At 40.4% G+C, this 13,044-nt stretch overlaps 1 protein-coding gene across 2 annotated transcripts in view; it reads left to right on the top strand.

Moving 5' to 3' along the window:
• The window catches only part of KLHL1 (kelch like family member 1), a 501,813-nt gene that overhangs the window by 412,946 nt on the left and 75,823 nt on the right, over window positions 1–13,044 (top strand). For both annotated transcript variants that reach the window (XM_074982861.1, XM_074982860.1), the window contains one exon: window positions 11,911–12,135. In XM_074982861.1, coding sequence (XP_074838962.1) covers window positions 11,911–12,135 — 225 coding nt within the window. The remainder of the gene's footprint in view (window positions 1–11,910; window positions 12,136–13,044) is intronic.

Here is a 13,044-nt window from a genome sequence, read left to right as displayed (position 1 = left end):
CTTACTACATTATGACAGTTAATTTGGGAGTGTTTATGTTCCTTTCTATTTTCCTCATTAGGATTTGACTTCCATTTTTTAAAAGTTGCCCTTTTCTCTCTCACTGCCTTTTTAACATGGCTGTTAAGCCATGGTGGTTCTTTGTTAGGTCTCTTACTGTGTTTTTTTATTTGGGGTATACATTTAAGTTGGGCCTCTAGTATAGTGTCTTTAAACAGTTTCCATGCAGCTTCCAGGGATTTTAGTTTAATTACTCTACCTTTTAGTTTCTGTTTAACTAGCTTCCTCATTTTAGTGTAATTCCCCTTTTTGAAATTAAATGCCAGAGTGTTTGACCGCTGCGGTGTTCTTCCCAACACAGGAATATTAAAAGTTATTATATTGTGGTCACTATTTCCAAGCGGTCCAGTAACAGTTACCTCTTGGACCAGATCCTGCGTTCCAGTCAAGACTAGATCGAGAATCGACTCTCCCCTTGTGGGTTCCTGTACTAGCTGCTCCAAGAAGCAGTCATTTAAGGCATCAAGAAATTTAATCTCTGAATCCCGTCCTGAGGTGACATGCACCCAATCAATATGGGGATAATTGAAATCTCCTATTATTACTGTGTTTTTTATTTTGATAGCCTCTCTAATCTCCCTTAACATTTCAGCATCACTATCACTGTCCTGGTTAGGTGGTCGGTAATATATTCCTAATGCCATATTCATATTAGAGGAATGAATTGTTATCCATAATGATTCTATGGAACATTTTGATTCCTTTAGGATTTTTACTTCATTTGATTCTATATTATCCTTCACATATAGTACCACTCCTCCACCCGCACGACCTGTTCTGTCTTTCCGATATAATTTATATCCCGGTATGATAGTGTCCCACTGATTGTCCTCATTCCACCATGTTTCTGAGATGCCTATTATGTCAACTTCCTCCTTTGATATGAGGTACTCCAGTTCACCCATCTTATTAGACAGACTCCTAGCATTAGTGTAAAAGCATGTTAGAAAACTACCACTATTTATATGTCCGCCTTTCACAGACGTGGTGGATTTTTTTATGCACGATTGTTTCACATCTGATCTTGCCCATATATTATTTCCCACGTTCCCTATCTGACTAACTTCTAGGGAATCCCTATCTATGGAGCCTCGTGTAAGAGAAGTCTCCGTCCGATCCAGGTGCTCCCCCGCACCAATCGGCTTTCCCCCACCTCTTAGTTTAAAAACTGCTCTATGTCCTTTTTAATGTTTAATGCCAGCAGTCTGGATCCACCTTGATTTAGGTGGAGCCCATCCTTCCTGTATAGGCTCCCCCTACCCCAAAAGTGTCCCCAGTTCCTAATAAATCTAAACCCCTCTTCCCTACACCATCGTCTCATCCACGCATTGAGACTCTGAAGTTCTGCCTGTCTATCTGGCCCTGCGCGTGGAACTGGAAGCATTTCAGAGAATGCCACCAAAGATGTTCTGGATTTCAGTCTCTTTCCTAGTAACCTAAATTTGGCCTCCAGAACATCTCTTCTACCCTTCCCTATGTCATTGGTACCAACATGTACCACGACGACCGGCTCCTCCCCAGCACTGCCCATAAGTCTGTCTAGATGCCTCGAGAGATCCGCAACCTTCGCACCAGGCAGGCAATTTTTGTCAATTCATATAAAATATAAAAAATAATAAAAAGTACTCTGGAGAGGAACAGTCTCCCATCTAAAGCCCTAAAATATGGTGTATGTCTTTTATGACTGTCTTAAATAGGACTTTTAAAATATTCTCCAGGCAGTTTGGTATGTCAATTTACCTTCTTGCTTTGCCCCTACTATGAAGCAAGTTGTTTGAGGATATTGTATGTCACGTAATCAGTGCAAAGCACTTATAGATTGCAGAATTGATAGAATAAATCGTCCTTGATGATCTGATTCAAGATTTTTAAGAAACTGGGGAGATAGTAGGTTTTAAAGATTCCAAAGGGACAGTCAACAGCAATATTATTTGAGTATAATTAACACATGGCTGATGTAAATGAGATCAGGCAGAAAGGGCATTGCTCATGATGAGTTCAGTAGTTTGGCCATGAGCACTGTGAGAAACATGAAAAAAGAGTGAAAATAAGGAAGTCAAAAGCAGAGAACATTGAAGGAAAGAAGATCAGTACATGTCTGCACTATGAGTATTAACTGAGTGGAAAAAGAGAAGAGTTAGGGATACAAAAAGGTTTGTTTCCTTTTGTACCCAGAAACAATTTTATAGCTATATTAATCACTGTTCATTTCTGTTCAATAAATTGGTAGTCTGCTTAACAGCAGCTTGGAGAAATTAAGCATGAGTAATTAATTTTAAGATTCCAGACATCAAATTAATGAAACTCGAAACAATATTTTAATAGAAAAGTTATATTTTGGAAGTTTTAAATACCAAATAAGCCCCTTAGTTCATTCCACAGAGCTGTTGGTGTGTAATTATCATAAAGGGGGTTATGCTCTAAACCCCAAAGGGATTACATGTCATAAAAACAATTTCTAGGTTCAAATTTCAAGCACTCTATGTATAATTTTCATTAGACTGGTCTCTATTTTTTAAAATAATGTGGAAAAATATGTAATTGCCCACACATGCTTGTAAAGCACGAGTCCACACACACACATGCTCAAAGCTTTGTACATGCAGACTCAGTACCATCAACATTAACTTTACTTTCAGCAGAACTAAGTAACATTCCTGATCCATTCCTGTTTGCTCCCTTTTCATTCAGATTGTAGCGATTGAGATAATATACCTCCTGCTCTCCGGCAGTGGAGAGGTGGCTGTAATCCCACAAAATTCACAGTCTTTGAAGGGTGAGGCTGTAATATCTAAGAATCTTTCCGGTAGTGCTTTGACTGTCCTGATATTCATGGTTCATTCTTACACTTATTGTCTCCCCAGTGGGAAAACTGTGTATTCACTTTGGTGTTTTAGTAGGACATTGGTTGATTTTGTTGCAATATACCAGAGTCCATTTTTTATATTAGCAATATCAAGGTGAAGAAATTCTCCTTGAAGGCCTCATCCAGGCACTCTTGCATTTTTTGCAACAGGTTTTTGGGCAGGCCTAACTTAGTGTGGCTTCCACAGTAGCACATATTGCCATGCCAGGCAAACAGACAGCAATCTGGTATCATGGGGGCACACAGCATTTTTGCAAATTTTCCAGGCCTGTGGTCCCACAGGATGAGCAGCTCTTCTTTTTGCTGTCTGTTATTTTTAGGAGGCTGATGTCTTCTTTGGCCACATGAAAAAGCACGGGAATTTGGATTGCATTTCTTTGCAATGCTCCCTGACCTTTTACATTTATCTGGAGCACATTGCCACACCAAGTGGCTGGTGGGCTCTCCTTCTCCCCCTTTACGCAGCTGGTAGGCTCTCTCTCCCTTCCTATTTCCTCCACATTTTCTTTCCCTTTCCAGGGATCGCTTCCCACCCAGCCATCCCTGCGGCTGGAATTGAACCCCTCTCCACCATTCCCCCTTAGCACATGGCTGTGGACCCTGCTAGTGCAAACCAGCATGTCCAGCACAGATGGGTTTGTCCTTCTTTTTGTGGACTTATCTTTCCTGCTTAGGGCTCCTCCTGCGACTGCCAAGAACATTTTTCCCCGGTTGTGCTGATGGGTAGAAAACTTATCTCCTTCCAGAATTTCTTTTCACTTTTCAGGGATCCCTGTCACCCTGCCATCCATACAGCTGGAATTGAACCCCAGTTCACCCTTGCCCCTCATCATGTGGCTGCCAGTCTCTGTGAACCCAGCTCCTTGTAGAGGATTGCTGAAAACATTTTTTCCTCTGCTTCAGGACACCGTCCTGATTCCCCACTACTTGAAAAGTGGAAAACTGCTTTCCATGTCCACAAGGAAATGGTCTGAATAAATGAGGACTTGTGCAATGCACACTTTGAATCCCATCCTTAAGAAACCTTAAGTGGCCTTGCAAAAAGAAAGTTTCACTGACAGTACAGACAGAGACCCATTCATTCAATTGGTAGTGTTTCATGTGAATTGTATCTAAATGTTGACCTTCACTTTTCAGCAGGCATCTTCAGCATGAGAGACAGGGCCAGGAAGCACAAAAAGTCCAAGCAGGATCTTATCCTGCAACACATGGAGCAGGCTCAAGCTGAAACCATTGAAAGCAAAAGACACACAGTATAGTGGTGGCAGAATATGCCTGAGTTACAGAGAGAGCAGTTGGTGCATGTAGTGTCTTTGTCCCACGGCACTTGCCTTTTCTAGGTGGTGCATGCCTCCACAGCTTGCCCCCTCAGCATCCAGCCAACCCTGGGTCCTGGGTAGAAGTGGAGGGGGTCAGGGCTGATATCTCAGCTGCCTGGTGCTATTTTGGAAAATAACCCTCCCTTCACCTCCATTCTTCTTCCCACAACATAACCCCCTCCCACGAAGTAAGAGCATTCTTTCTGTGACAGCCACAGTCTGATTTATTGGTTCACATTTGGTGGGGAGCACATATCATTTTGGGGAGTGGTGCATGGTATTAAACAGAGACATACAGTGCTATCACGTGTCTGGAAGTTCACTCATCAAGCTATGTTTCAAAGCATCCCTGATTGCTGTAGCCTTAGCATGGTTATTGGAGAATGGCCTTGTAGGCAGCTGCAAATTAGCCCTGCTCATGGTTCATCAACATCAACATCAACATCAATAACCGTGGGCTCAGCGCCCGTTGGTGTCTGATGCCTCTCTCACTATTTCCTTCCATCTTTCCCTATCCAGTTCAGAGCGGCTTAATTTCTGTAGACTAGCTCCGCATGAATTCACTACATCATCTATCCATTCTCTGTGGGGTCTGCCTCTCCTATTCGAACCATCCATTATGCCAAATACTAGGGTCTTGATTTTTCGTTCATCATTCATTCTGCAAATATGTCCAAATAGTTGTAGCTTCCGTTTTATAACCTTCTGTAGCAGGTTCTCTTTCGGCTGTATCTTTCTATATAATTCCTCATTGGTGACCTTCTGCATCCATCCTATGCGCAGAATCTTTCTATAACAACTCCTTTCAAACGCCAATATTCTTCTTTTTGAATCTTTTGTTATCACCCATGTCTCGCATCTGTACAACATGCTGCTGAATACACACGTTTTCAAGATGCCCAGGTTCGTTCTTAAGCTAATTGCTTTGCTTTTCCAGATCTTATCCATTGCCTTCAAACTCGCTCTTGCTTTCCCTATCCTAGTTGCTATTTCCTTCTTACAGTCTAGATCATATGTTATGTTGCTCCCCAAATATGCCATCAACACTGATCTTCCTTCCTATTTCCTTATCTCCAAATACCATTGTTTTTGTTTTAATGATGTTCATAATCAGTCCATACCACTTCCCTTCTTTGTTTAACACCTGCACCATTTTCACTAGCTTCTCCTCATCTTCCTCAATGATAACTATATCATCTGTGAATCTCAAGTTGTTAATTCTTTTCCTGTGCACAGATATCCCTTCTACCTCTTCCTTGATCTTGTCCATCGCTCTCTCCAGATGAAGATATTTGATGATATTGGATCTCCTTGTCTCATACCTCTACTTGTTTTAAACCAACTTCCCAACTCCCCGCATGTTCTCACTGCTGCCTCTGCATTATCATTGATATCTTTCAACAACCGTATCAGTCTGCTATCCACTCCATATAACTCCAACACTGCCCAAGTCACTTTCTGATCTGTACTGTCAAATGCCTTTTGAAAATCAATGAAGCAAGTGTATACGTTTTTGTTCTTTCGTGGAGCTTTCTCCGCTATCAGTCTAATTGCCAATATCTGCTGTATGGTACTTCTATCTTTTCTGAACCCTGGTTGCTTGTCTGCTATACGTTCTTCTATCGGTGATCTTAATCTCTCAGTCAGTATCATCCTCAGCACCTTACCTAGATGACTCATTAGGGAAATTGTTCTGTAGTTCTTGCACTCCATTGGACTTCCTTTCTTGGGTATTGTCACTAGCACAGATCTTGTCCATTCCTTAGGCACCTTCCCTTCTTTCCATGCTATATTACATGGTGTATTTCCTGAATCATGCTTTCTCTGCCATATTTGATCATCTCTCCTGTGATCTTATCATTTCCAGGGCTCTTGTTCTTTAGTCATTTCACTGCTTTTTCTACTTCCTTCTTTGAAATATCGGTCTTGCTCTCGATGCTCGGGGGAGATATCTCTCAGTTGTTCAATGAGTCTCTGTGAGACACTCAGGTTCAACTGTGCTTTGTATAGATTGGTGCAATATCTCATCAATCGCTGCACAATCTTCTCCCTGTTCCTGAGCACTATTTTGTTCTCATCTTTGATTGCCATCTGCTTCAGTTGCCATTTCCTATTAAAATTCCTAATTGTCTTATATGCCTCCCTGGTCTTACATTCACCATAATACCTCTCAATATCTTCACATTGCTCCTCTAATTATTTCTCCTTATCCTTTCTGGCTGCTATCCTTACCTCATTGCATTTCATCCTATATTGCTGTTCTGCCATCTCAGAAATATCTCTTCTGATCTTCAATGCTTTTTTCTCTTGAACCAACTTCAGTGTCTTCTGAGTAATTCACTTCTTATTGCTCTTTCCTTCTTCTGGAACAGTCTGCTCAATTGCCTCTTCTATAGCGATGGCTATCCCTGCGACTCTCTTATCTAGGTCTTTCTCTGTGGCGATATTCTTGAACTTCTCTTCGAGTGCTGTTCTGTGTGCATTCCCTATTTCTTCCTCACATAGCCTGGCCACATCTCGTCTTTTCTTAACCTGTGTCTTACATTTTCTTTTGAGTTTTATCTTGATGTTTGCGATCACTAGACTGCAGTCTGAGTCTATATCCGCTCCTTCGAAAGTTCGGCACTGCTGTACTGATGTTATCCATCTTCTTCTCAAAATCATATCTATCATGTTCTTGGACTTCCCTTCATTTGATCCCCATGTCCATTTCCTACAGTCCTTTTGTTGGAATCTCATGTTGCCAATCACCATCTCATGCTCTGTAGCAAACTCTAACAGTTTCTCACCTCGTTCGTTTCTTTCTCCATATCCCAACCTTTCCATGACTCTCTCCCAACCTTCATTATCTGTTCCAGCCTTCTCATTCCAATCTTGTGCGATGAGCAACACATCTTTCTTCACTATCTCCTCCGCTGTCTTTGTCAAGTCTTTATAGAATAGCTCAGTCTCTTCCTATGTACTGTCTGACGTGGGTGCATACACCTCAATGACTGAGATGTTGAACAGTTTTCTTCGAATCACGTGACCATCATTCTTGCACTCACCGGTTTGCATCCAAATAATGCTCTTCTAGCTGTTTTGCTAAGAAGGAGTCCAACTGCAGCTTCATGCTTCATTTCGTTTCCTGACCAAATGACTTTGCAACCACATACCTCTCCTGATCCCATCCAATGCATCTCTGCCAGTCCAAGTATATCACATCTGTATCTCTCCATTTGCTTCCAAAGCAGCTCTAATTTTCCAGTTGCCCACAGTGTTCAGATGTTCCATGTTCTGATGTATAACATAGGAGTTAGGTGTACGTTTCTTTTGGTAGCCAACTTATCGACCCAATCCTGAACGCTCATTTGCTATCGCGGACCTTGTTTATCTGGGCGACGTCAGAGCTGGCATCTTATAACATTTAGTTGTACTGGCATCAGATTTCATTTGTATTGTTGTTCGATGGTCAGCTCACCGACACACGTCTGACCAACCCTCCTCCTTCATCCAGGCTTGGGACTGGCATGGACATCTCAGTGGCTTCATGGCAGAGTTTGCTCATGGTTACAGCCTCAGAATTCCAGAAGTTCATAAAAGTCTCCTCCTGGATTTACAAATGTTATGCAAAATACAGCATGCTGTAATCACAGTGGGGACATTAGCTTCTGAAAGGTCCAAACAGGACAAGAGGCACCTGAACCTCACTTTTAAATGGCCAAAAGTGCATTCCACCATCATTCTGCACTTGCTGAGTCTGACACTGAAGTTATTCTGGCTGCAGATCTGGGCCCCTGTGTTGGATTTCATAGGCAAAGGAGCAGGGAATAAGCAGGGTCGCCCAATATTACAATAGGCACCTCCACATCGCCAATCTTGATTGTCCTGTATAGGAAAAAATGTCCCACCTAGAAGCTTTCTGTACAGCCCAGAATTTCTGAAGATGTGTGTGTCATGAACCTTCCCTGACTATCCCATATTGATGTCAGCAAAACAAACTTTGTGGTCTACCAATGCTTGCAACACCATTGAGAAGTACCCCTTTCAGTTTCTATACTCAGAGGCCAGGTGGGCTGGGACCATGATAGGGATGTGCCCTCCATCTATTGCCCCACTGCAGTTAGGAAACCCCAGGGTAGCAAAGCCATCCACTATGGCCTGTACATCTCCCAGGGTTACAGTCTTCCTGAAGAGATGCCAATAGAGTGTCCTGGCTACCTGCACCACCATGCCCCTGCCCCCATTGTAGATCTGCCCATCCCACATTGATTTGCCACTGACCGGTAACTGTTGGGCATTGCAAACTTCCAAAGAGTAATTGCCACTTGTGACCAGCACATCACAAAGTTCCATTCAAATGGACTTGCACTTCCAAAAGTTCTGCACCCACGGCTGGTCATCCCAGGACTCCAAAACGATGTGGTCCCACCTGTGTGGGCTGGTCTCACAAGTCCAAAACTACTGCTCCACTCTCAGTAATGCAGCCAGGGCAGCCAGCATTTGTGAGTTCTTAGACTGCAGCTGAGCAATTTCTTCTTCAAAATCATCATCATCATCATCTCCCTTTTCATTCAAAAGAAGAAGTGCGCAACAGTCCATGAAGTTGCTGGAACAGTGTATGCAATGACTTGAAGCATTTAAAGATCCATGATTGTGCTAGACCTGTGATGTTGAAAAGGGTGCAATCTCCTGTTCATTTTTGCACAGTTAGTGGGTGCTTTTAATTCTGGGACAGTGCTTTACATTCTGGGATAGTGACATCAAACACCCACAAGCAGCCATGGCAATTTTTCTTACACACAACTCATCACAACAAAACCCTCAGAATGCAACAGGGCAAAAGCACTATGGGATAGGTAACCACAATGCATTTTTCATACATTCAGACATGAATAAGGCCACAATGAGAGAGGGATAGCTCAGTGGTTTGAGCACTAGCCCTGTAAACCCTGAGTTGTGGGTTTAATTCTTGAAGCAGCCATTTTGGGATTGGGGACAAATAAACTTAAAAAAACAAATCTGGCATAGATAGTGCTTGGTCCAGCTGAGAGGGTAGAGGACTGGATTCAATAAGTTCTTGAGGGCCCATCCAGCTCTATGATATATATATATATATATATTAGGGGGGAAGGCTAGCCCTGCAGCTTGAGTGTTAACCTGCTAAACCCAGGTTTGTAAATTCAATCCTTAAGGAAGCCATTTAGGGATTGGGGCAAATAGATGTCAGGGATGGTGCTTAGCCCTGTCAAGAGGGCAGGGGAGTGGACTAGATAACCTTCCAAGGTCCCTTCCAGTTCTATGAGATGTATATCTCCAATTATTTTTAAGTCAAATTGGTGGGTCAAATTTCTAGAAGGTGTGAGGACACAAATTTGAATTCATAGGAACGAGGTTAAAAATTTAATTTATTACATGTTGAATTTGTCGCATAGTGTAGATGTAGCCTCTCTCTTCAGGAAGGACATGATCCAATTAATACATTCTCCTTGACTACTTCCACCTCTTTTAGGTGGGACAGCAATGCTTGAGATCGTCAGTGATAAAGGTCTGCAGAAGGGTCCAGAAGGATAGGAATGGATGTCTACCCAACATCCGTTTAGAGCTGGAGATCATCCATAGGTGCAACTAAAGCAATTTCCATCCCACACCCTGGTCTGACTCTTGACTATTTGGGTTCTAAGATATTAACATCAATCAGATTAGCATACACTTGGCCTATGGCCAGCTTCTGTCTGAATTTTCTTAAAAATAAAAGTCAATCAATCATTCATGGAACACAAGTATGATCGGACACTCAGATCAGAGATATAATAAAAAATTGTGTCAAACTTTAAAATTCAGTCAATATTAGAAAATAAGAAACAATGCAATTGACCAGAATGTAAAAATATATACTGGATCTGCCATCAACATTACAAAATATTTCAGCTGTAGTTTTAACTGCCAGATTGAAAACCCTTACATTAGAGTGCTATGTCAGTTCTAAAATCAATACAGGCACCATATAAAATACTCACTAGTAATGCAGACACAAATGTTTTTAACATCAGCAATGTTTGTTTTTTAATTTTTCATTCAATATGACAAGACAACTATATTAAAGCTCTCTCTGATCCGTGGATTAATATATTTATGCAACTCTCAATTTTAAATTAAGGTCTGCTGAAGAATTAAAAATGCTGAGTTAATTGAATGTGGAAATTAGTTCATATTTCTTATAGCTTCAGAAAACTAACAGGGGATTTAATATATCCCGTTGAACATCTACATTATTATTGCTCTATTAAACTTGGATACGAATTGAATTTAAATTACATCTGTTTTACTTCAATTAACAAAACTACTGCTTCCACAATGTTTGTTTTTGTTTAGTTCATTGCTTCTTCTGTTCCAAAGAATGAATGACTCCTGAAAAGATTATCTTCCAAAGAATTGTAACCTTTTTTTGCAGTCCAAATAAAATAAGACAGTGAAGCTTAATTGCAGAGGGTAATGATGTTGATTTTCTCTGTAGGGATACTTAATCATTAGAGATGAAGCATTATTAGATGTGTGAATGTGTATGAAATAAACACTGAATATGTACAGATTATATTAATTATTAAATATCTTTCCTACAGATAACTTTGAAATCATCTGTCATTTAGATGCTTGTGCTCTGGATTTAGATTGACCTCTCATATACACATATTTGAATTAAGGGAATACATTATTCTGTTATTCTCTTACTTAGTTAATTATGTTCCCTTTACCTCTGTGTTTCTTAGAAACACATTTATTGTAATTTTCATCTTTCCTTGTTATGTATCAGTTACTTTTAGCTTCAGAAGGTTCTTAACTTAGCTAATCATGGCAAGATTTCTAGTTATTTTATGTGTTTTCCTCTTTATAGCCTTTGGTGTGAGCTGTATAAGTAAAACAAATAACTGTATTCAGCAGGAAGTGTTGTGTGACATATAAATAAGTGCTTTAATACTGTTACTTGTAAGTCTCTAGTGCTAGGTCTAGATTGCAAGCTTCTGTCAGTAGCCCGGAGGTCTCCAGACAGAAGTCTGCCTCTCATTCCAGGAGGAAGAGGGCAGGTGTCAACAGAGGGTATTTTCCCAATCTTTGGCCCCATACTTATGGGCCACATGTCAAGAAAGCCTCTCACGACAGAACTGTCAGCAGGAGATATACAAATGCATTGCACAAAATTCGCACATCTTTTGCTGACAGATCTCTTCAATCTAGACATAGCCTAGGTGGTACTGAGTGATTTCATACTAAGTATGAAATAAACAAAAAATAGGGTTGAACTAAACAAATTTAAGAAAATATGGACTGAGACATGACTATTAACTTCCCATCTGTAATGAAAATACTACTTACTTTCACAGGTTTTTATGTGGGTTACTGAAAGAATATATTGAGGTTAGTGATCTTAGGTAGTTACAGCATGAACTGTTCATAAAGCAAGTAAATAATGTCATTCAGACTGCAGTGGCTGTTTGGTACTATTTCACTTCCAAGAAAAGTTGAATCAGTCATTCATTTTATGAATGTCTCTAACTGAGCAGAAAAAGTTTGATAACGCTAACAAAAGAAGCTAACAACTACTGTGAAGCTCTCACTTTTGGGGAACAGCAGGGTACTTGAAGCCTTAAACATTGAAAACATTATTTCGTTAATGTGTCTCAGCAGGTGCTACAACTATAGAGAAATATGATCTCAGGACAAATATATGGATTCAGGCTGGAGTGATGAATGGCAGGAGGCTGCAGTTTGGCGTGGCTGTCATTGATGACAAACTTTTTGTTATTGGAGGCCGGGATGGTTTAAAGACATTAAACACTGTTGAATGTTACAATCCAAAAAGCAAGGTTTGGACTGTCTTACCCCCAATGTCAACACATAGGCATGGTTTAGGTAAGAAATTTCAGTTTTAATGAGATATAATTTATTGTGGTAATGCGTAATTTGTGCTGTTAATGTTTGAAAATCTGAATAAAATATTATGGCTGTTCTTTCAAAAGTTTACAACTGAACCTTGGCTTAACCCATCTTTGCAACTTTACTATGTAAAAGAAAAATTTTGCTTTGCCTTTATTTTTAGTAGTTGACGTTTAAGACACATTTTACTGTATTTGATTTTTAAACAAATATTTATTTGTTCAGGCAGTCAGTGATTTCTGAGGTCTCTGCTGCTGCCTCATTGCATGCTTCCAGGTCCAAATGAGGTGTGTGGTTGACTGGCCATTTCATAAGTCTAGTGTTCATAACTCTGATATTCCTCTGTATGGCAATAGAATCGTTATAGAATCATGGAGTCTAGAAATGGAAAAGAATTGTTAGGTCATTTTGTCCATCCCTTCAGGGTGCTATTTGTATTATTGTCTGAATTTGAACTGTGTTTTCTGCAGAGAACTCTTTCTTCTATATCATCATCCTTTTAAATAACTTTGCCGTGGTTTTCTTGTGCTTTCTCAGTTAGAATACATGTGCATAATTTCATGCAGCCGGGTGAGGCTAGACTGACTACATGTGCATATTATTTGAGCGCAGATACTATCCAGTTCAAAATTTAATGGAACTAACTTTCTGAAATAATCAGTAAGTGACCTGTACTGAAGATAATCTGTTATTAAATTAGATCATTATTGTATCACACTGGATCAGAAATAGCGGTTTAGCAATGTAGTAAATGCCTTGTCACATAGCCACAGATATTGTGGACAACTAACCCTAATGGAAATAGTCTACTTTTTGATCAGGTGGGTCTCAGGTGAATCCACTTATTTCAGTGGAGTTACCCCAGATTTACACCAGTTTAACAGA

The sequence above is a fragment of the Carettochelys insculpta genome, chromosome 1, assembly GCF_033958435.1.
Source record: "Carettochelys insculpta isolate YL-2023 chromosome 1, ASM3395843v1, whole genome shotgun sequence".
NCBI classification, from domain to species: domain Eukaryota; kingdom Metazoa; phylum Chordata; order Testudines; family Carettochelyidae; genus Carettochelys; species Carettochelys insculpta.
Note: the sequence above shows the minus strand (reverse complement) of the source record. Positions and strands in the feature narration are given on the sequence as shown.